This window comes from Zosterops lateralis (genome assembly GCF_965231275.1).
Source record: "Zosterops lateralis genome assembly, chromosome: 23".
Classification (NCBI taxonomy): Eukaryota; Metazoa; Chordata; class Aves; order Passeriformes; family Zosteropidae; genus Zosterops; species Zosterops lateralis.
In genome coordinates this window covers 79,594-102,538 of record NC_139783.1, presented here as the reverse complement: position 1 = coordinate 102,538, position 22,945 = coordinate 79,594, and the positions used below count along the sequence as shown (strand labels likewise).

The 22,945-nt window shown below is 56.1% G+C and overlaps 2 protein-coding genes and 1 long non-coding RNA gene across 3 annotated transcripts; all 3 read left to right on the top strand.

Moving 5' to 3' along the window:
* Window positions 1-1,151: 1,151 nt before the first annotated feature.
* PSMD8 (proteasome 26S subunit, non-ATPase 8) lies at window positions 1,152-6,904 on the top strand. The gene is made up of 7 exons (XM_083877111.1): window positions 1,152-1,344; window positions 2,024-2,096; window positions 2,599-2,701; window positions 3,563-3,728; window positions 4,675-4,775; window positions 5,429-5,540; window positions 6,154-6,904. Exons 1-7 carry the CDS (start codon window positions 1,153-1,155, stop codon window positions 6,289-6,291), a joined length of 885 nt encoding a protein of 294 aa, XP_083733237.1. The 5' UTR covers window position 1,152; the 3' UTR covers window positions 6,292-6,904.
* A 1,025-nt stretch (window positions 6,905-7,929) lies between these two features.
* Window positions 7,930-22,864, top strand: HNRNPL (heterogeneous nuclear ribonucleoprotein L; the record flags this gene model as incomplete). The annotated part of the gene is made up of 13 exons (XM_083877247.1): window positions 7,930-8,166; window positions 8,871-8,989; window positions 10,244-10,481; window positions 10,752-10,837; window positions 11,479-11,575; window positions 12,316-12,388; window positions 18,258-18,329; window positions 19,457-19,761; window positions 20,278-20,399; window positions 21,173-21,374; window positions 21,946-22,003; window positions 22,078-22,173; window positions 22,633-22,864. 13 exons carry the CDS (start codon window positions 7,930-7,932, stop codon window positions 22,689-22,691), a joined length of 1,764 nt encoding a protein of 587 aa, XP_083733373.1. The 3' UTR covers window positions 22,692-22,864.
* Window positions 16,583-17,843, top strand: LOC310918390. The gene is made up of 2 exons (XR_014591655.1): window positions 16,583-16,664; window positions 16,747-17,843. It is a non-coding gene; the product is annotated as an uncharacterized lncRNA (long non-coding RNA).
* Window positions 22,865-22,945: the final 81 nt, after the last annotated feature.

Genomic DNA, 22,945 nt, shown 5'->3' with positions numbered 1-22,945 from the left:
CCCCTCCCCTTTTTGGGGTCCCCCCCCACCCAAGGGATGCCTCAGGGACCCCCAGGACCCCCCAAAATTCCACCCCAGACCCCCCCAGGGACCCCAAATCCTTTCAACGATCCCCAGTTCCCCCCCAGGACCCCCCAAAACCCTTCAGGGAACCCCCCCCACCCAAGGGACCCCGACCCCCTTCAGGGACTCCCAGAATCCCCCCCGGGACCCTCAGATTTTCCCCCCCGGGGCCGTTTCTTATCTCGCAGCGTTTTGTAAAAAGGGGGGGAGGGGGTGGGGTGGGGGAGGGGCGCGATGGGGCGGGGGGGGTGGGGGAGGGGAGCTGGGGGGGTCCGGGAGCTGCGCCCCCCCCCGAAAAAACAAACAAAAAAACCCCATAAACAAAACCAAAAATAACAAAAAAAAACAAACCCCAAAAACCAAACTCGGCTGTGAGTGAGTGAACCAGTGACGTAACACGCGCAGTGGCGTCACTCTCTGGCAGCGCTTGGGGGTGACGTCACCCCTCGGCCCCGCCCCGTGGGTCCTGCCGTAAAGCGCGCGGCTGTCGCAAAGGGCGCGGGAGGGCGGGAAAGCGCCTGTCGCAAAAAGGAGAGCGTTGCCATGGCAACCGACGTGTTAACACCTTCCCCCACCCCAAACCGCCGGGGGACCCCCAAAATCACCCCGGGGACACCAAAAAACACCTCGAGCAACCCAAAGTCACCCTGGGGACCCCAGAAAAGATCCCGGGGACCCTCAAAGACACCTCGGTCAGCCTCAAGAACCTCCAAAAATAGCCTGAGGACCCCTAAGAACACCCTGGGGACCCAAAAAAAGCCCTGGGGACCCAAAAAAAGCTTCGGGGACCGCAAAACCACCCGGGCGCCCCCAAATCTCTCCGGAGGTTCCCGAAGCCTCCTCGGAGGCCGGGGAGAGTTGCCGTAAAGCGCTTCGCGCTGAAACCATGGTTACCACCGTGCGTTGCCATGGTGACACTCACGGGAACGGTGCCGTAAAGCGCGGAGGGGGGCGGCCGTCGCGAAGCGCGGCGTTGCCGTGGCGAACCCCAGGGGGCGGCGGTGCCGTAAAGGCGCGGCGGCGTCGCCCGGGTGACGCGCCGTAAAGCGCGGCGGGCGGCGCGCGGCAGTGTCGCGTTGGCGCGCAGTCATGGCGGTGCCGAACGGGGCCGGGGCCGCGGCCGGGACGGGCCCGGGGGGAACCGGGACGGGCCTGGGGGGCCCCGCGGGGCCCGGGGGCGGCCTCAGAGCCGCGGCTGGGCTCTACGAGCAGCTCAAGGGAGAGTGGGCCCGCAAGAGCCCCAACCTGGCCAAGTGCGGGGAGGCCCTGGGCAGGCTGAAGGTGAGAACGGCGAGCTGGGGGGTCTGAGGGGGGGTTTGGGGGTCTGACGGGGGATTTGGGGGGGTCCTAGAGGGGATTTGGGGGTCTGGGGGAGGATTTGGGGGGTCTAGAGGGGATTTGGGGGGCCTGAGGGGGGATTTGGGGGGTCTGAGGGGGGATTTGGAGTCTCTCAGAGGGGATTTGGGGACTGGGGGAGGATTTGGTGGTCTCAGAGGGGATTTGGGGGGTCTCCGAGGGGATTTGGCGGTCTGGGGGAGGATTTGGGGGGTCTGGGGGACGATTTGGGGGGTCTCGGAGGGGATTTGGGGGGTCTGGGGGCTCTCGGAGGGGATTTGGGGGTCTGAGGGGGGATTTGGGGGTCTCAGAAGGGGTTTGGGGATCTCAGAAGGGATTTGAAGGGTCTGAGGCGTTCCCCGGTTCAGGGGCTGAGGAAAATCCTGATTTTGGGGGAATTAATACAGAATTTGGGGTCTCTCAGGGGGTGTCCTGGGTTTTGGGGAATCCCCGGGATTTTTGGGTGTCCCAACCCTCCCCTTTTCTCATTTCCTGCCCGGGTTGTAAACACCAATTAACGCCCAGCCATTAATTAACCCCAAGCCATTAATTAACTGGGTGAATCAGGGATGGGGGACCCCGAGACTCTTTTGGGACCCCCCAAAACCCCCCAAATCCCCCCCAGGTCGCTCTCCTGGACCTGAATTTCCTCCCCACCTCGGGCTCCTCCATGACCAAGCAGCAGCTGATCCTGGCCCGTGAGTTTCCCCCAAAAATGTGCCCCAAAATCGCCCCAAAATTCCCCGTTCTGGGGGTTCCTGGGGGGAGTTCTGGGGTTTGGGGTGGGAGGAGGAGAGGGTGGGATTGGATTATTATAAAATGGGCCCGAATTACTACAGAATTCTGTTTAAATCCAGCCCAAATCCACCTTAAATTCCATCTGGATCCCCTCAAATCCACCCCAAATCCACCCCAAACCCTTCAAATCCACCCCAAACCCTTCAAATCCAGCCCAAATCCCCCTAAATTTAACCAAAATCCAACCCAAATCCTTTTAAATTTCCCCCAAATCCCCCTAAATTGAACCCAAATCTGACCCAAACCCCCTTGAATCCCACCTGAACCTTCACAAACCCCCCAAATCCAGCCCCAATACAACCCAAATGCCCCCAGTCCAACCCAAATTCACCCTAATCCCCCCCAGACCCCTCTGGCCCTGCCCCAGCCCCTTTTCCCACCCCGAATTCCCGTTTTTTCCAGGGGATATCCTGGAGATTGGGGCCCAGTGGAGCATCCTCAGGAAGGACATTCCCTCCTTTGAGCGTTACATGGCCCAGCTCAAGTGCTACTACTTCGACTACAAGTGAGTCTGGGGGATTTTGGGGGTCTTGGGGGGGGATTTGGGGAGGTTTTGGGGGGGTTCGTGGGTGTTGGGGGGTTTCCTAATGGCCTGTGTGGGATCCTGAGGGGTCTGCGTTGGTTCCTGGGGGTCTGGGAGGGGATTTAGGGGGGATTTGGGGGGATTCCTAATGGTCTGGGTGGGATTCCTGGGGGTTCCCGAGGGTCTGGGGGATTTCTGGGGGCCTGAGTTTGTTCCTGGGGGTCTGGGGGGATTCTTGGGGGGATTTTCTGGGGGTCTGGGTTTGTTCTTGGGGGTCTGTGTTGGTTCCCAGGGGTCTGGGGGGATTCTTGGGGGGTTCTGTGGCTCTGGGGGGGTTCTCGGGGCTCTGGGTTTGTTCCTGGGGGTCTGGATGGGATTCCGGGGGGGTCCCAGGGGTCTGGGGGGGATTCTTGGGGCTCTGAGGGGATTCTTGGGGGGATTTTCTGGGGGTCTATGTTGGTTCCTGGGGGTCTGGGGGGGATTTTTGGGGGTTTCTGGGGCTCTGGGTTTGTTCCTGGGGGTTTCTGGGGCTCTGAGTGTGTTCCTGGAGATCTGGGGGAATTCCTGGGGGATTCTCAGGGCTCTGGGTTTGTTCCTGGGGTCTGGGGGAATTCCTGGGGGATTCTCAGGGCTCTGGGTTTGTTCCTGGGGTCTGGGGGAATTCCTGGGGGATTCTCAGGGCTCTGGGTTTGTTCCTGGGGTCTGGGGGGGATTTCTGGGGGGATTCCTGGGGCTCTGGGTGTGTTCCCGGGGCTCCGAGGGCCATCCCCGGGTGTCTGGATGGTCCCCGGGGCTCTCCCCGGTTCCGTCCCGGCCTCAGAACATTCCGGAACCCCCCGCCAGGGAGGAGCTGCCCGAGTCGGCGTCGAGGCACCAACTGCTGGGGCTGAACCTGCTGTTCCTGCTGTCCCAGAACCGCGTGGCCGAGTTCCACACCGAGCTGGAGCGGCTGCCCGCCCCCGACATCCAGGGGAACCTCTTCATCCGGCACCCCGTGTCCCTGGAGCAGGTCTGGGGGGCTTTGGGGGCTCCTGAGGGGGATTTGGGGGTGTTTGGGGGGTCCTGAGGGGGATTTTGGGGGGTCCTCAGGGGGATTTGGGGGAACCTGAGGGGGATTTGGGGTTGTAATCTCTTAATCTGGCACCCTGTGTCCCTGGAGCAGGTCTGGGGGGATTTGGGGGCTCCTGAGGGGGATTTGGGGCTCCTGAGGGGGGTTTTGGGGGGTTCTGAGGGGGTTTTGGGGGGTCTTGAGGGGGTTCGGGGGGGGGTTTAGGGGGTGTCTGGGGGCTCCTGAGAGGGTTTGGGTGAGATTTGGGGAGATTCTGAGGGGATTTGGGGTTGAAATTTCTTCATCCACCACCCCGTGTTCCCTGGAGCAGGTCTGGGGGGGTTTGGGGGGTCCTGAGGGGGTTTTGGGGGGAATTCAGGGGGAATTCAGAAGGATTTAGGGCTGGAATTCCCCCTGGAGCAGGTCTGGGGGGGATTTGGGGGGTCCTGAGGGGATTTGGGGCGCCCCAAATCCAGGGCAACCCCTTTGTCCACCACCCCGTGTGCCTGGAACGGGTCTGGGGGACATTTCAGGGGGTTTAGGGGGGATTTAGGAGGATTTTTGGAAGGATTTGGGGCTGGAATTGCACCTGGAGCTGGTCTGTGGCATTTTGGGGAGTTCTGAGCCTTTTTGAGGGTGTTTTATCCCATTTTGGGGTGTTTTATCCCATTTTGGGGTGTTTTACCCCATTTTTGTAGTGTTTGCTCGTTTTTGGGTGTTTTTTCCCCATTTTCCATGTGTTTATTCCCATTTTTGAAGTGTTTTATCCCGTTTTTGGGGTGTTTCCTCCTATTTTTGAGGCGGTTTATCCCATTTTAGGATGTTTTATCCCATTTTTGAGGTGCTTGATCCTATTTTTGGGTGTTTTATCCCATTTCTGAGCGTTTTATCCTGTTTTTTCCCCCAGTACCTGATGGAGGGCAGCTACAACAAAGTGTTCCTGGCCAAGGGCAACATCCCAGCAGAGAGTTACACCTTCTTCATCGACATCCTGCTGGACACCATCAGGTCTGGGACCCCAAAAATCCCCCCAGAAATCCCCCTGAAACCCAAATCCCCCCCAAAATATCCCCAAAAATACCCCAAACCCACCCTGGGCAGAGCTACACCTTCTTTGTTGACGTCCTGCTGGACACCATCAGGTCTGGGACCCCAAAAATCCTCCCAACGTCCTTCCCCAAACCTCTCATCCCCCAAACTCCCTCAGAGCCCCTGAAAATCCCCAAAAATTCTCCCCGATCCCCCCAAACTCTCTCAAATCCCCCAATATCCCCCCCAAATCTCCCAAATTTCCCCTAAACTTCCTCCAAACCCCTGAAAATCCTTCTCAAATCCCTCAAACCTCCTTAGATCCCCTCAAATCCCCCTAAACCCTCTCAGAACCCCTGAAATCCCCCCAAACTCTCTCTGATCCTCCCCAAACTACCCTCAAATCCCCCCAAACTCCCCTCAAATCCCCCTAAATCCTCTCTGATCCTCCCCAAACCCCCTCAAATAACCCCAAACCCCCCTCAACCCCCCCAAATCCTCTCAAACCCCCCCAAACCCCCTCAGAACCCCTGAAATCCCCCCAAATCCTCTCTGATCCTCCCCAGACCTCCTCAAACCCCCCCAAATCCTCTCAAACCCCCCTCAAACCCCCCGGTGTCCCCCCACCCCAGGGACGAGATCGCGGGCTGCATCGAGGCCGCCTACGAGCGGATCCTGTTCCCCGAGGCCGCGCGGATCCTCTTCTTCAGCTCCCCCCGAAAAATGACCGACTACGCCAAGAAGGTACCGGAGACCCCCAAAACACCCTGAAAACATCTAAAACCGCCTCAAACTGCCCTGAAACCGGCCTGAAATACCTCAACCCCCCCAAAATTACCCTGAAACTGCCCTGAAATACCCTAAAATACCCTAAAACACCCTGAAACCACCCAAAAAGACCCTGAAATGCCCCAAAATATCTCCAAAACCACACTGAAATACCCAAAAACATCCTGAATGCCCAGAAATACCCTAAAAGAGCCCCAAAACATCCTTAAATACCCCTGGAACACCCTGAAATAACCTAATACCACAAAACAGCCCCAAAACATTCTGAAATGCCCCGCCAAACAGCCCCAAAACAGTCACAGACCACACTGAAATGCTCTGAAATACCCCTAAAATGCCCTGAAATAACCCTAAACCAATCTGAAATACCCCAAACCAATCTAAAACCACCCTAAAATGGCGGTTTAGAACCTGAAACTCCTCCAATATCTGCCTCAAATCCCCTCTAACATCCCCCAAACCCCCTTTTAACCCCCCAAATCCTCTCTAACCTTCCCCAAACCCCCTTTAACCCCTTCCAATGCCCCCAAATCCCTTTTTTAACCCATTTTTTTTCCTCTTTCCCCAGCGTGGCTGGGTGCTGGGCCCCTCCAACTATTACAGCTTCGGGGGGCGGCAGCAGAAGGCCGAGGACCCCCCGATCCCCTCGACGGAATTGGCCACGCAGGTGATCGAGTACGCCCGGCAGCTGGAGATGATCGTCTGAGGGCCCCCCAAAACGGCAAAATTCGCCTTCGTTTCCTCTTTGTTCTTCTCCTTTTTTCTGCCTTTTTTTTCCTTTGGGGTTTCAGAACGTTTAAAGTAGGTTTTTTTGGGTTTTTTTTTTTTTTTTTTTGAGGGGGTTTGACTGTTCAGTAATGATTTTGGCACCCCTCGCGTTGAGACTGCGAAATTCCCCAAACTTTGTTTATTCTCCTTAATTTCCTTATTTTATTGTGGGTTTTTTTGTGGGGGGTTTAAAGGGCTTTAAGTATTTTGAGGGGGGTAGTTATGTATTTAAAAGTGGTTTTGATGCACGGGGGTCTCACCGAAACCCCTGGGACCCCCGAAATCCCCATTTATTCCTATTTTCTATTTTATTTAGTTATATTTTTGGGGGGTCTCGATGTGGAGACCCCAAAACCCCCTCGGACCACCCTAAAACAGCCCCAAATCCCCCTTTCAACTCCCATTTCCCCTAATTTTTTGGTTCTTTTGGTGCGGGGATTTGTAGACTCCCCCCCACACACCCCCTTTTTGGGCAGAATCGGGGGAGGCTGAGCCCCCTCCTCAAAAAAACGAACCTCAAAGTGTTGTTTCAATAAAGTGCTGGAGCCGGAGCGAGGCGGTTTGAGGGATTCGGGGTCGTTTGGGGCCGTTTTGGCGCCGTTTCGTTCCTGAGGGGACTCCGGGACCCCGGGTTGGGGAGGGAGCCCACACGGAGAAACCCAGCGCTCTGATTGGCTGAGAATTCTCGCGCTGTGCGCTGATTGGTTGAGGCGGTGCTCCCCGGAGAAAAAAAGACGCGCGTTGAAGGAAAGGGCTGAGGTGATTGGCTGGTAAGTGGCGGGAATGAGAGGAACGCGGTGATTGGTTGGGGCCGCGGGGCTTGTGGCCAATGAGCGTGGGGGGGCGGGGTTGAAATGAGGTGACGCGAGAGTGCGCCGCCTTGCGGGCGGGAGAGGGAAGGCTCAGTGCTCCCAATTAGTCCCAGTGCCCTCCCAGTTATTCCCAGTGCCCTCCCAGTTATCCCCAGTGCTCTGCCAGTTATTCCCAGTGCTGGAGAAGAGGGGGAAAGTCCCCATCTGAGCCAACCACGCGGGCGGGGCCCACACGCGCCGACCAATCCCAAGAGAGAACATAAGCAAATCGACCAATCAGAGCGTCTCATTGCGGACGTGGGCGTTGATGGACGTGCGGCTCAGCCAATGAGTGAGCGGCATGCCTGGTGGGCTAGACCAGAGGCCGGGGCTACTCGAGGCGAGCCAATGATGGCCGGATGATGCTGATGAACGTTCCCGTTTCAGGCGAAGGGTGCTGTGGGAAGAGGGAGGCGGGATCTGAAGGTTGGACAAGAAGAAGGGCGGGGCCTCGCCCTGACGGGCAACCACTGGTCTAATCAGCGCGGTGGGCGGGCGGACCGCTTCCCGCGGCGGCCAATGGTATTCTTAGGCCGGCCTTGAAAGGCTGTATAGTGGACCAATAGACGCGGGATATGCTCTGTGGCTGGGCGAATCACAACGGCCCGCGGCGCCGCGGGTGTGGCGGGAACAGCATTAGCTAATGGGATGCACGGTTTGCCTTGATTGACGCGGGGGCGGGCCAATGGGGGCGTGTCGTGGGCGGGACGGCGGAGCGGGGCGCCATGTCGCGGCGGCGGTGGCGCGGCCCTCAGGGCGCCGAGGGCGGCGGGCGCGGAGCCGACATGGGGAAGATGGCGGCGGGCGGCGGCGGCGGCGGTTCGGGCCGATATTACGGCGGCGGTGGCGGCAGCGAAGGCGGGAGGGCTCCTAAACGCCTGAAAACCGAGAGCGCGGAGGCGCCGCCTCACGGGCCCGGTGGGCCGGGGGGCGCGGGCGGCGGGGCCGGAGCTGGAGGAGCGGTAAGAGCGGGGAGAAGGCGGGAAAGGGGATTTATGTGGGGAAGAGGGGAAAGAACAGCTCTTTGAGGGGGAAAGAAGGCTCAGAGCGGGGTGAATATGGCGGCAGCGGCTGAGAGGAGTAAAAAAAGAGCTCCTGTGAGGGGGAAAGAGGGGTCTGAGGGAGGAAAGATGGCGGGAAGGGCTGAGGGGACCCTCACGGGAGGAAAGCGGCGGGAAGAGCATCTGAGGGCAGGAAAGGAGATTTTTCTGAGGGCGAAGATGTGGGGAGGTGGGTTCCGAGGGGGCAAAGACGGCGGGAAGGGCTGAGGAGACCCTCATGAGACGTAAAAGTCGGGAAGAGAAGTTGAGGGAAGAAAAAGAGATTTTTCTGAGGGGGAAGAATTGTAGGGGAAGAGGGTTCTGAGGGGCACATGTGGCGGGAAGGACTGGGGAGGAAAGAATGATTATTCTGAGGGGAAAAATGTGACAGGAAGGGCTGAGGGGAGGAAAAAAATTCCTTGAGAGCGAATAAATACTGAGGGCAAAAAACATTTAGGGCGCAAATCACCCTTTTGAGAGGGTTAAGTTTTAAGTCTGGCGAGCCCAGGCTCGTTTTCCTCAGCCCGGCCCCAAGGCCGCGGGGGGTTTGCGGTGTCGCCGGGGCCGGGGCGGGTCCCCACCCCGCGGGACTGTCCCCAAGGTGTCCCTCCGGGTTGTCCCGGCAGGAGAATTACGAGGATCCCCACAAGACGCCGGCGTCGCCCGTGGTTCACATCCGCGGCCTCATCGACGGCATCGTGGAGGCGGATCTGGTGGAGGCGCTGCAGGAGTTCGGGCCCATCAGGTGGGGACAGTGGGGACACCAGGAGGACATGGTGGGGACACCAGGGACAGTGTGCTGGGGACACAGAGGTGGCATTGTGGGGACACCAGGGACACCAGGGGGGCATGGAGGGGACACCAGGGGGGGCATGGGGGGGACACTGGGGACACCGAGGGGACATGGTGGGGACACTAGGGACACCAGGATGGCACTGTGGGGACACCAGGGGTGCAGTCCGGGGACACCAGGGACACCGGGGGGCGTGGTGGGGACACTGGGGACAGTGTGCTGGGGACACTGGGTGGCGCTGTGGGGACACTGGGGACACCAGGGGGCACTGCGGGGACATTGGGGACACTGGGGACACCGGCGGGGCATGGTGGGGACACTGGGGACACCGGGGACACCAGGGGGGCATGGAGGGGACACTGGGGACACCGGAGACACCAGGATGGCCCTGCGGGGGGGACACTGGGGACACCAGGGGGACATGGTGGGGACACTGGGGACAGTGTGCTGGGGACACTGGGTGGCGCTGTGGGGACACTGGGGACACCAGGGGGGCATGGTGGGGACGCTAGGGACACCAGGATGGCACTGCAGGGACACAAGGGACACCAGGGGGGCACTGCGGGGACATTGGGGACACCGGGGACAACAGGGGGGCATGGCGGGGACGCCGGAGACGTCGGGGACACCAGGATGGCCCTGAGGGGGCACTGTGGGGACACTGGGGACACCGGGGACACCAGGGGGGCATGGAGGGGACACTGGGGACAGTGTGCTGGGGACACTGGGTGGCGCTGTGGGGACACTGGGGACACCAGGGGGGCATGGTGGGGACGCTAGGGACACCAGGATGGCACTGCAGGGACACAAGGGACACCAGGGGGGCACGGTGGGGACATTGGGGACAGAGTGCTGGGGACACTGGGTGGCGCTGTGGGGACACCGGCGACACCAGGGGGCACTGCGGGGACACTGGGGACACCGGGGACAACAGGGGGGCATGGCGGGGACGCCGGAGACGTCGGGGACACCAGGATGGCCCTGAGGGGGCACTGTGGGGACACTGGGGACACCGGGGACACCAGGGGGCACTGTGGGGACACCAGGGACAGTGTGCTGGGGACACAGAGGTGGCACTGCGGGGAGGGGGCACTGTGGGGACACTGGGGACACCAGGGTGACATTGTGGAGACAGTGTGCTAAGGGCACCAGGCTGGCGTGGTGGCAGTGACACCACAGTGACCTTGTTCCTTGTCCCCTGTCCAGCTACGTGGTGGTGATGCCCAAGAAGCGCCAGGCCCTGGTGGAGTTCGAGGACATTTTGGGCGCCTGCAACGCCGTCAACTACGCGGCCGACAACCAGATCTACTTCGCCGGGCACCCGGCCTTCGTCAACTACTCCACCAGCCAGAAGATCTCCCGGCCCGGGGACAGCGACGACGCCCGTGGGGTCAACAACGTGCTGCTCTTCACCATCCTCAACCCCATCTACTCCATCACCACGGTCAGCAGGAGGGGACTCAGGGTTTATTGGGGTTTTATGGGGTGTTACTGGGGTTTGGGGGGGCTTACTGGGGTTTTTTTGGGTTTGGGGTCACTGACAATGTGCTGCTTCTCACTGTCCTCAGCTCCATCTACTCCATCACCACAGTGGATGGAGGTTTGGGGTGTCCTAGCTTGGTTTTGGGTTCCTGGGCTGTGTTTTTGGGGTCCCAGGTGTGTTTTTGGGGTCCCCGATGGGTTTTGGGGCTCCCCTGACCCTCCTTTCCCACAGGACGTTCTCTACACCATCTGCAACCCCTGTGGGCCCGTGCAGAGAATTGTCATCTTCCGCAAGAACGGCGTGCAGGCCATGGTGGAATATCCTGGAGTTCATTTGGGAATTCAGGAATCCCAAATTCCGTGGCTGAAGGGTCCCCAGAATCCACAACCCCCCCTGAATTCCCCCTGGGAATTGTGAGAGACACAGGGCTCCCCCAAATCACCTGAGGGCTCAGGTGGCCCCAGCTGGCTCCACACACCCCCCTGAGGTCCCAAAATTCCCCAAATCCTGGTGGGAGTTCCCCAGATTCCAGTGGGAATTCCTGAAATCTTAGTGGAAATTCTTCAGTTTAGATCTCATTGGGAATTCCCAAAACCCCATTGGGAATTCCTGAAATCCCTTTAAGAATTCCCCAAATACCGGTGGAAGTTCCCCAGATTTCAGTGGGAATTCTGTAAGTTCTGGGGAAAATTCCCTAAATTCCAGTGGGAATTCCGAAAATCCCATTGCGAATTCTTGAAACCCCATTGGGAATTCCCAGAATCCATTTGTGAATTCCCCAAATCCTATTGAAAATTCCCAAAACCCTTTTGACGGTTCCCAAAACCCTTTTGACAGTTCCCAAAATCCCTTTGACAGTTCCTGAAATCTCAATTTGAATTCCCCAAATCCCATTGGAAATCTCTCAAATCCCATTGGGAATTCCCCAAATCCCAAGTTTTTCCCTTGACCGTGGCACGTTTGACTCGGTGCAGAGCGCCCAGCGCGCCAAGGCCTCGCTCAACGGCGCCGACATCTACTCGGGCTGCTGCACACTGAAGATAGAGTACGCCAAGGTGAGCACACCTGGGACACCTGGGGACCCCTGGGGACACACCTGGGGGCACGTGGGAACACCTGGGAACACACCTGGGGACACCTGGGACACCTGGGGACACCTGGGGACACACCTGAGGGCATGTTGGAACACCTGGGGACACCTGGGGACACACCTGGGGACACGTGGGAACAGCTGGGAACACACCTGGGGACACCTGGGACACCTGGGGACACCTGGGGACACACCTGAGGGCATGTTGGAACACCTGGGGACACCTGGGGACACACCTGGGGACACGTGGGAACAGCTGGGGACACTTGAGAACACACCTGGGGATACACTTGGGGACAGGTGGGAACACCTAGGGACACATGGAGATAGTTGGAGACACCTGGAAATGTACCTGGAGACACCTGGTGACACACCTGGGGGCACCTGAGGACACATGTGAACACACTGGGGGTATTTTGGCACACCTGGGGATATTTGGGGACACACTTGGAGATATTTGGGGACACGCCTGGAGATACCTGCACACACCTGGGGGGATCTGGGACACCTGGGAACATCTGGGATCGTACCTGGGGGTACATGGGCACACCTGGGGGCACCTGAAGACACACGTGAACACACCTGGGCACACCTGGGGGTACCTGGGCACACCTGGAGATACCTGGGGGTACCTGGGCACACCTGGGGGTACCTGGGCACACCTGGGCAGGTTCCAACTCCTCCCCTCCTCACTTCCCCTCCCAGCCCAGCCGCCTGAACGTGTTCAAGAACGACCAGGACACCTGGGACTACACCAACCCCAACCTGAGTGGGACAGGTAATGCAGCACCGCCACACCTGGGCACACCTGGCCACGACCTGCCGCAGTCTCGGGGGATTTGGGGGTCACTGGGGGGTTGTGTTGGGGGCTCAACTGAGCCAGGTGTGAGAGAGGGAGGGGCCACACCCCTGGTGGAGTTTTTGGGGAAAATTCCTGGAATTTTGGAGGGGTTTGGAAAGGGGGAGGGGTCATTGCTTTCTTACGTGGAGTCTGGGGATGTTGTGGGGTCACACACCTGGAGAAGTCACACACCTGGCACAGGTACAGAAAGGCCACGATTGCTCTCCCTCACAGGTGACTTTTGGGGTTATTTTGGAGTTTTTTGGGTCATCGCCACCTTTCGTGGGGCCCAGTTCCAGGTTGGGAAGCAATGGCACTGAGCCAGGGGGTTCTTCCCAAAATTAAGAGATCTTTCCCAAAATTGGGAGGATCTTTCCCAAAAATTGGGGAAATTCTCAAAGGTTGGGGGATCCATTCCAAAAATTGGGAGGATCCTTCTTAAGTATTGGGGGTTATTCCCAAAATTTGGGGGGATTCTTCCCAAGAATTGGGAGATCTTTCCCAAAATTGGAGGATTCTTCCCAAAGTTGGGTGATTTTTCCCCAAAATCGGGGGGATCCTTCCCAAAAATGGGGAGAGTTCTTTCCAAAAACGGGGAGGGTTTTTCCCAAAAGTTGGGGGGACTGGGGGGGTTCTCTGGGCACATTCCGGGCGGGTTCAGCTTTGCCTCCTCTTCCTCCTCCTCCTCTTCCTCCTCCTCCTGCACATCCCTCACACCACACGGGGGGGGCCCAACTGACCCAAAAAATCACGGAGAAAACACCTGAAAAAAAACCCCCAAAAACAAAAAGCAGCTGCAGGAACCCCCGGCGAGGGACACGGCACAATCCATCCACCACCACTTCCCAAAAAAAAAACCAAAACAAAACACCAAAAGCCGATCCCAAAAATATTCCGAGCAGGAATAGGAAAACAAAAAACAATCAATCCCAGAGCGGCGAAATCCGGCACGTCCAGGATTCCGTTTTGTAGGAATTTCCTCCAAGGCACAAAACCCCCGGTGGGTTTTAGGAATTCAGCAACATGGACACAATCCCAAGGACACTGTAGGAATTCTCTCACTCTTCCAGGACACAAAACGAGGTGGTTTTTAAGAGCTCAACAACATGGAGACACACTCCAGGAACATTCCTTAGGAATTCTCTCATTCCCAAGGCACAAACCCGGTGGTTTTTTAGGAACTCAGCAACATGGACACACTCCAGGAACATTTTCTTTAGGAATTCTCTCTCTCAAGACACAGTTCTGGAGGTTTTAGGAATTCCGTGGCTTCGACACACTCCAAGAGCATTTCTTGGGAATTCCACACCATGGACACACCCCAAGAACATTCCTTTTAGGAATTCTCACTCTTCCAAGGCACAAACCCGGTGGTTTTTTTAGGATTTCAGCAACATGGACACAACCCAAGGCACAATCCAAGAAACATTCTGGTGGTTTTTTAGGAATTTCCATTTCCAAGGTGGTTTTTTTTAGGAATCCCGTGACATCGACACACTCCAAGAGCAATTCTTGGGAATTCCACAACATGGACACAACATCCCGGGAGGCTTTTCTTAGGAATTCTCATTTCCCGAGGCACAAACCCCGGTGGGGTTTAGGAATTCTCTCACTCCCGAGGCCACAAGACCTGGTGGGTTTTAGGAATTCAACATCGGCACATTCCAGGAGATTTTCTTTGGGAAATCTCTCATTTCCAGGGCACAGAACCCGGTGGTTTTTAGGAATTCAGCAGCATGGACTCACTCCAAGGCACAATCCAAGAATATTCTGGCGGTTTTAGGAATTCCACGACATGGACACAACCCAAGAATCCCACAACATCCCCGGAACATTCTCTTTAGGAATTCCCTCATTTCCATGACACAAACCTGGTGGTTTTTTTAGGATTTCAGCAGCACGGACACATCCCAAGGACATTTCTTGTAGGAATTCTCACTCTTCCAAGGCACAAACCCGGTGGGGATTTTTTTGGGAATTCTCTCAACATCAGCACACTCCAAGAGCAATTCTTAGGAATTCTCTCACTCCCAAAGACACAAAATCCAGTGGTTTTTTTAGGAATTCAGCAACATTGGACACCACCCAAGACACAATCCAAGAACATCTTGATGGTTTTTTTTAGGAATTCTCTCATTTCCAAGACACAAACCCGGTGGGATTTTTAGGAGTTCAGCAACATCAGCACATTCCAGGAATGTTTCTTTAGAAATTCTCATTTCCAAGGCACAAAAACCGGTGGGATTTTTAGGAATTCTTTCCCTCCCAAGGCACAAAACCCGGTGGTTTGTAGGAATTGAGCAGCACGGACACATCTCAAGGCACGGACACAGCCCAAGAGCGTTTTTTTAGGAATTCTCTCATTTCCAAAGCACAAAAAACCCGGTGGTTTTTTTTTTTAGGATTTCAGCAACATCAACCATCCATCCCAAGACACAACCCAAGAGCATTTTGGGGTTTTTTGTAGGAATTCTCTCACTCTCAAGACACAGTTCTGACGGTTTTAGGAATCCTGTGACATCGACACACTCCAAGAGAACATAAATCCCACAACAAACATCCCAGGAGGCTTTTTTTTTGGGAATTCTCATGTCCAAGGTACAAAATTTTAAGAATTCAGCAACATTGGACACATCCCAAGGACATTTCTAGGAATTCTCTCCCTTCCAAGGCGCAAACCTGGTGGGTATTTTTTTGGGAATTCTCTCAACATCGACACATCCCAGAAATATTCCTTACGAATTTTCTCACTTCCAAGGCACAGTTTGGGCGAATTTTAGGATTTCAACAACATCAACACAACCCCAGGAGCATTTCCTAGGAATTCTCTCACTTCCAAAGGCACAGCCAAGGTGGTTTTTGGGAATTCTGCAACACGGACACACTCCAAGGACATTTTTAGGAATTCTCTCACTTCCAAGACCCGATTTTAGCATTTTTTGGGAATTTCACAGCACGGATACATCCCAAGGATATTTTTTTTAGGAAGTCTCTCACTTCCAAGACCCGATTTTGGCGTTTTTTTAGGAATCCTCTCGGCACAATTGGTGTCCAGGAGCTTTTTTTTTTAATTTATTGGTTTTTTTTAAGGAATTCTTTCCCAACCCTGATTTTTTTAGGAGTTTCCTCACCACCTTCAGGACCCCGTTTCTGGTGGTTTTTAGGCATTTTCCACAAGGCTGCTTCCACACTCCGAGAGGTTCTGGGGTTGGTGGTTGTTTTTTTATTTTAGGAATTCTCTGACATCCGAGAGCTGATTTTGGGTGAGTTTAAGGAATTTTCTCACTTCCAAGCTCCGTCCCGGGGGGAGGTTTTAGGGGTTTCCCCACTCCCAAGCCGTTAATTTTAAAAGTTTTTAGGGATTTCTGAGCTTCAAAGACCATTTTTGGTCATTTTTAGGAATTCTCTCCCTGCCAAGGCCCAATCCCAGCACTTTTAGGAATTCTGAGGGATTTTAGGGAATTCTCTCACACCCAAGATCATTTTTGGGGCGTTTTTAGGAGTTTCCTCACCACACTTGACATCCAAGACTATTTTTAGGTGATTTTCAGGAATTCCTTCATTTCCAAGGCCACATTTTTAGTATTTTCAGGAATTCTCTCACTTCAAAAATCCACATTTCAATATTTTCAGAAATCCTCCAAATTCCAAGGCCACATTTTCAGTATTTTCAGGAATTCAAGGCCACATTTTCAATATTTACAGGAATTCTCTCACTTCCAAGGCCACATTTAAACATTTTCAGGATTTCTCTCACACCCGGGACCTTTTATTGGTCTTTTTTGGGGTGTTTTTAGGAATTTCCTCATCACAATTGACATCCAAGACCATTTTTAAGGTGATTTTCAGAAATTCTCTCACTTCCAAATCCACATTTCAGTATTTTGAGGAATTCTCTCACATCCAGGGCCACATTTTCAATATTTTCAGGAATTCTCTCACTCCCAAGGCCACATTTCAATATTTTTAGGGAATTCTCCCACACCCAAGACAATTTTGGGGTGTTTTTAGGAATTTCCTCATCACAATTGACATCCAAGACAGTTTTTAGGTGATTTTCAGGAATTCTCTCACTCCCAAGGCCACATTTCAGTATTTTTAGGGAATTCTCTCACACCCAAGACAATTTTGGGGTGTTTTTAGGGATTTCCTCGTCACAATTGACATCCAAGACAGTTTTTAGGTGATTTTCAGGAATTCTCTCACTCCCAAGGCCACATTTTCAATACTTTCAGTATTTCTCTCACTCCCAAGGCCACATTTTCAATATTTTCAGGAATTCTCTCACTCCCAAGGCCACATTTTCAATACTTTCAGGAATTCTCTCACTTCCAAGACCGTTTTTAGGTGATTTTCAGGAATTCTTTCACTCCCAAGGCCAAATTCCAGTATTTTGGGGAATTCCCTCACTTCCTTGATAGAATTCCAGTGGTTTCAGGAACTCTTTTCCTTTCCACAAGGCCATTCCAGTGGTTTCAGGGATTTTTTTTTGTCTGAATTCTGGTGGTTTTAGGAACTCTTCTCATCCCACTTCACAGTTTCGGTGCTTTTGGGAGCTTTTCTCAATTCCAGTGGTTTTGGGGAATTGTCTCCGTTCCCTGACACGATTCCGGTGGTTTCAGGAACTCTTTTCCTCTCCACTTCACAATTCCAGTGTTTTCAGGAACTCTGTCCCATCCAAAACCCTTCTGGACAATCCCACAACCCACCCGAAGACGCCACAACCAACCCCACAAAAAAACCCCAAAAATCCACAACCAGGAGGCCCCAGAAAAGCCCGAAAAAAATCCCAAAAAATTCAGGAACATTCCAGCAACTCCCCCCAGACCTCGGGGGCCCCCCAATCCTGGGTCTGGGCGCCGTTTTTTGGGGATTTTGGGGCCGTTTTGGTGACTTTGACTCCGCCTGTGCCGCAGGGGCCGCGCGGCCGGGGCGCGCTGGGAGCAGCCGTGGGTAAGAGGAGCCCCCTCCCCAAAAATAAAAAACACACAAATGGACTTTTTTACCCCCCCCCGAGCAGCTGTAAGTAGCCCCTTTTTGTCTTTTCTTTTCCTTTCGTCTTCTTTTCAGCCAAAAAAAAAAAAAAAAAAAGAAAAAAACGGGGAAAAAAAACCAGAAAAAAAAGGGAAAAAACTGAAAAAAATAAAAAAAAAGCAAAAGAATTGTGAAGAAACGGGGGAAGAATGGTGGAAAAGTTGTAAAAAAACTGCAAAAAGATTGGGGGAAAAAAGCTAAAAAAAAATCGAAAAAAAAAAGAAAAAAAATTGAAAAAAAAATTGAAAAAAAAATTGAAAAAAAAATTGAAAAAGAAATTGAAAAAAAATGTACCTACAGGGGAAAAAAAAGCAAAAAAGAAAAGTAAAAAAAATAGCCCCAAAAAATTGAAAAAAAACCTGAAAAAATTTGAAAGAATTTGCAAAAAATGGCCCAAAAAAAGCAGAGTTCCTGGAGGAGGGGAGGATTTTGACCAAAATGCCATTTTCTGAACCCAATCCTGGCTTTGATCCTGCCCCGCCCTCAAATGCTGGGGGGTGGCTCGTTAATGCCTGTAATTAACAACCTGAGGGTTAATTACCCTGAGCTTTGGGGGCAGTTTGGGTCATTGGGGAGTCCCAAAATCTCCGGGAGGGACCCAAAATTCTCTTTTTGTGGGGAGGGGGGGCGTGGTCTGGGGGGGGGGGTTGTGACCCTGGTGTGACCCCCCTGAGCTGGGCGTGTCCCCCCCTTGTGTGACCCCCGGGCTGGGCGTGTCCCCTCCCCTGTGACCCCCCTGTGACCCCTCACCTGACCGGGCGTGTCCCCTCAGGTGACCCCGGCGGGAACCCCAACAAGCGGCAGCGGCAGCCGCCCCTGCTGGGGGACCACCCGGCGGAGTACGGTACGGGGGGCTGCTGGGGGGGGCTGGGGGCTTGGGCAGGGGGCTGGGGGTGGGCTGGGGGCTTGGGCAGGGGGCTGGGGGTGGGTCTGTAGGGCTGGGGGTGGGTCTGGGGGGCTGGGGGTGGGTCTGGGGGCTGAGGGCAGGGCTGGGGGTGGGTCTGTAGGGCTGGGGGTGGGTCTGGGGGCATGGCAGGGGGTGGGTCTGGGGGGCTGGGGACAGGTCTATGGGGCTGGGGGTGGGCTGGGGGCTCAGGGCAGGTCTGGAGGTCGGTCTGGGGGCTCAGGGCATGACTGGGGGCTGATCTGCGGGGCTGGGGGTGGGTCTGGGGGCTTGGGCAGGGGGCTGGGGGTGGGTCTGTAGGGCTGGGGATGAGCTGGGGGTGAGTCTAGGGGCTGAGGGTGGGTCTGGGGGCTCGAGGCAGGTCTGGGGGGCTGGGGGCTCAGGGCAAGTCTGTGGGGCTGAGGGCACGGCTGGGGGTGGGCTGGGGGCTCAGGGCAAGTCTGTGGGGCTGAGGGCACGGCTGGGGGTGGGCTGGGGGCTGGGGACATGGCTGGGGGGCTGGGGGTTTGGGCAGGGGGCTGGGGGTGGGTCTGGGGGCTGGGGATGGGCTGGGGGTGAGTCTAGGGGCTGGAGGCAGGTCTGGGGGGCTGGGAGTGGGTCTGGGGCCTGGGGACATGGCTGGGGGGCTGAGAGGACAGCTGAGGGTGGGCTGGGGGCGGGTCTGGGGACAGGGCTGGGGGCTGGGGGCAGGTCTATGGGGCTGGGGGCTAAGGGTGGGCTGGGGGCTGAGGGAACTGCTGGGGGGCTGGGGGGACGGCTGGGGGTGGGTCTCCCTCACTGTGGGGTCTCTCAGGATTGGGGTCCCCCCTCACTGTGGGGTCTCAGAATTGGATTCCCCCCTCACTCAGGGGTCTCTCAGGATTGGGGTCCCCCCTCACTGTGGGGTCTCAGAGTTGGGGTCCCCCTCACTCAGGGGTCTCAGAGTTGAGGTCCCCCTCCCTCACTCAGGGGTCTCTCAGGATTGGGGTCCCCCTCACTCAGGGGTCTCTCAGGATTGGGGTCCCCCTCACTCAGGGGTCTCTCAGAGTTGGGGTCCCCCTCCCTCACTCAGGGGTCTCTCCCCCCAGGCGGCCCCCACGCTGGGTACCACCACGGCCACTACCACGACGAGGGCTACGGGCCCCCTCCTCCCCCTCACTACGAGGGGCGGCGCATGGGACCCCCCCCCGTGGGCGGGGGGCACCGCCGGGGGCCCGGGGGGCGCTACGGGGGGCACCCCCAGTACGGGCACCCCCCCCCGCCCCCACCCCCGCCCCCCGACTACGGCCCCCACGCCGACTCCCCCGTGCTGATGGTCTACGGGCTGGACCAGGCCAAGATGAACTGTGACAGGGTCTTCAACGTCTTCTGCCTCTATGGCAACGTGGAGAAGGTGAGGAGGGGGCTTTGGGGGGTCCTGGAGAGGAATTGAGGGGGTTTGAGGGGTCCTAAAGGAGAATTGAGGGATTTAGGGGGTCCTCAGTGGGGTTTGGGGGGTCCTAAAGGAGAATTGAGGGGGTTTGGGGGGTCCTCAGTGGGGTTTGGGGGTCCTGGAGAGGAACTGGGGGCATTTATGGGGTCACCAGGTCAGTGTGAGCCGTGACAGGGGTTCGACATTGGGAAGGTCAGGGGGGTCCTGCAGGGGACTGGGGGGTCCTGGGGGGATTTTGGGGATTCCTGCAGGAGGTCTGGCCCCTGTCCCAGGTGTCCCCTCACCTGTCCTGTCCCTCACCTGTCCATGTGTCTCACCTGCGCAGGTGAAGTTTGTGAAGAGGCAGCCATGGGGACAGTTTGGGGTTCCTGGGGGGCGTTTGTCCCCTCTCACCCGTGTCCCCGACCTGTCCCTCCCCTGTCCCAGGTGTCCCCTCACCTGTCCTGTCCCTCACCTGTCCCCGTCTCACCTGCGCAGGTGAAGTTCATGAAGAGCAAGCCGGGCGCGGCCATGGTGGAAATGGCCGACGGTTACGCCGTGGACAGAGCCATCACCCACCTCAACAACAACTTCATGTTCGGACAGAAACTCAATGTCTGGTGGGTCGTGCTGGGGGGATTTGGGGCTTTTTGGGCCTTTTTAGGGTTTTGGGGGGATTTTTCTGGTTTTTTTTTGAGGGGTTTTTTGGTTTTTTTGGGGGGGTTTTTTGCAATTTTTTGGGTTTTTTTGGGGGGTTTTTTGGGGTTTTTTTTAGGGTGCATTTGGGGGTTTTGAGGTGGATTTGGAGTTTTTTTGGGGTGTTCTGTGATGCTTTTTGGTTCTTCTTTTGCGGTGGATTTCGGGGTTTTTTTGCGGTGAGTTTTGGGGGTGTTTTTTAGGGTTTTAAGAGTGGATTCTGGGGTGAGTTTTGAGGGTGTTTTTTAGGTTTTTCGGAGTGGATTCTGGGGTGAGTTTTGGGGGTGTTTTTTAGGATTTTAGGAGGGGATTTTCAGCCCCCTAACCCATTTTTTTTCATTTTTTTTTCCCTCCTTGGGCATTTTCAGGGTGGGTTTTGTGGTTTTTGGTGTGAATTTTTTGGGATTTCTGACCCGTTTTTCCTCTCTCAGCGTGTCCAAGCAGCGCCATCATGCCCGGGCAGTCCTACGGACTCAGGGACGGGGATTTGGGGATAGATTTGGGGTTTTTGGGGTGAATTTTTCAGTTTTCTGACCCGTTTCTGTCTGTTTTCCCCCCGCAGCGTGTCCAAGCAGCCTGCCATCATGCCCGGGCAGTCCTACGGGCTCAGGGACGGGGATTTGGGGATACATTTGGGGTTTTTTGGGGTGAATATTTTGTTTTTCTGACCTGTTTCTGTGTGTTTTTCCCCCCACAGTGTGTCCAAGCAGCACGCCATCATGCCCGGGCAGTCCTATGGGCTCGAGGACGGCTCCTGCAGTTACAAGGATTTCAGCGGCTCCCGCAACAACCGTTTCTCCACCCCCGAGCAGGCGGCCAAGAACCGCATCCAGCACCCCAGCAACGTCCTGCACTTCTTCAACGCGCCCCTGGACGTCACCGAGGACAACTTCTATGAGGTGGGGAGGGTGCTCTTCATCACCATCATCATCCTCAGCCTTGTCCTCCTTGTGCTCCTCTTCATCCTCCTCTTCATCCTCATTCTGCTGCTTTATTTTCCTTCTCATCCTCATCCTTGTCGTCATCCTCCTCATCATCCTCCTCCTCTTCATCTTCCTCATCCTCATCCTCCTTTTCCTCTTCTCCTCCTCCTCCTCTTCCTCTCTCTCTGCTTTGCTTTTTCTCCTTTTTTTCCCTCTCCCAATTCTCTTTTCCTTCTCAATTTTGCTTTTAAGCTCTTCCTGCTCCTTCTCCTTTTTCCTTTGCGTTTTTTCTTTTCTTCCTTTTTCCTTATCCCCAAACCCCCCAAACACCTCCCTGACCCCCTCAATGGCCCCAGTGACCCCTCAGTCCCCCCAGTGACCCCTCAATCCCCCCAGTGACCCCCCAGACTCCCCAGTGACCCCTCAGTCCCCCCAGTGACCCCTCAATCCCCCCAGTGATCCCCCAGACTCCCCAGTGACCCCTCAGTCCCCCCCAGTGACCCCTCAATTCTCCCCAGTGACCCCCCTGTCCCCTCTGTCCCCCCAGATCTGTGACGAGCTCGGTGTCAAGCGTCCCTCCTCGGTCAAGGTGTTCTCAGGAAAGAGTGAGTGTGAGGGGAGGGGTCCCCGAGCCCCCTGTGCCCCCCAGAGACCCCCCTGACCCCCCTGTGCCCCCCAGGCGAGCGCAGCTCCTCGGGGCTCCTCGAGTGGGACTCCAAGAGCGACGCCCTGGAGACCCTCGGCTTCCTCAACCACTTCCAGATGAAAAACCCCAGTGAGTCACCCCGGGGAGGGTCCCCAAAATGTCCCCAAGGTGTCCCCAAATGTCCCCAGGTGTCCCTGGCCATTCACAGGGTGTGGTCAGTGCTGTGTCCCCAAATCCAGGGGACATTTGTGGCTCCCAGGGTGGATTTGGGGGGGGTCCCAGGGAGGTTTCTGGGGGTTCCAGGTGTCCCCAGGTGTCCCCAAATGTCCCCCGGTGTCCCCAGCCAACCACCAGGGCACAGCCAGCCCCGTGTCCCCAAGCCCAGGGGTTTGTCCCTAAACCCAGGGGACGTTTGTGGGTCTGGGGAGGGTTTTGGCATCCCAGGGAGGTTTGGGGGTTCCCAAGGTGGTTTTGGGGTCAGTTTTGGGGTTTCTGGGTGGTTTTGGGGGTTCCCAGGGTGGTTTTGGGGGTCCCAGGGTGGATTTTGGTGTCCCCACCCCGTTTGTGACCCCCCGTGTCTCCCCACAGACGGGCCCTACCCCTACACGCTCAAGCTCTGCTTCTCCACGGCGCAGCACGCGTCCTGAGGGCCCCGGGACCCCCAAACCCGCCCGGGACCCCCCGGGACCCTCCCCCCGTTTTTTTAGTCCTGAGGGGCTGCGCTCAGCCCCCCTCCCCCACTCTTTGTTCTCTCCCCTCCCCCACATTTTTAAGGACCCGACCGGGCCCCTCCCCCCCGTCAATAAAGTTGTTTGGAAAACGGAACCCCAAAATTTTGGGGAAGATTTTGGGGTTTTTTTGTTTTTGGGGCGGTTTTAGGAGGATTTGGGGGAGGAGTTTG

Bases quoted from the DNA above. Each gene is read 5' to 3' on its own strand.
- PSMD8 (XM_083877111.1), top strand. From the start codon at position 1,153: ATGGCGGTGCCGAACGGGGCCGGGGCCGCGGCCGGGACGGGCCCGGGG. The intron at 1,345-2,023 runs GTGAGAACGGCG...AATCCCCCCCAG, and splicing joins AGGCCCTGGGCAGGCTGAAG to GTCGCTCTCCTGGACCTGAA. The intron at 2,702-3,562 runs GTGAGTCTGGGG...ACCCCCCGCCAG, and splicing joins TGCTACTACTTCGACTACAA to GGAGGAGCTGCCCGAGTCGG.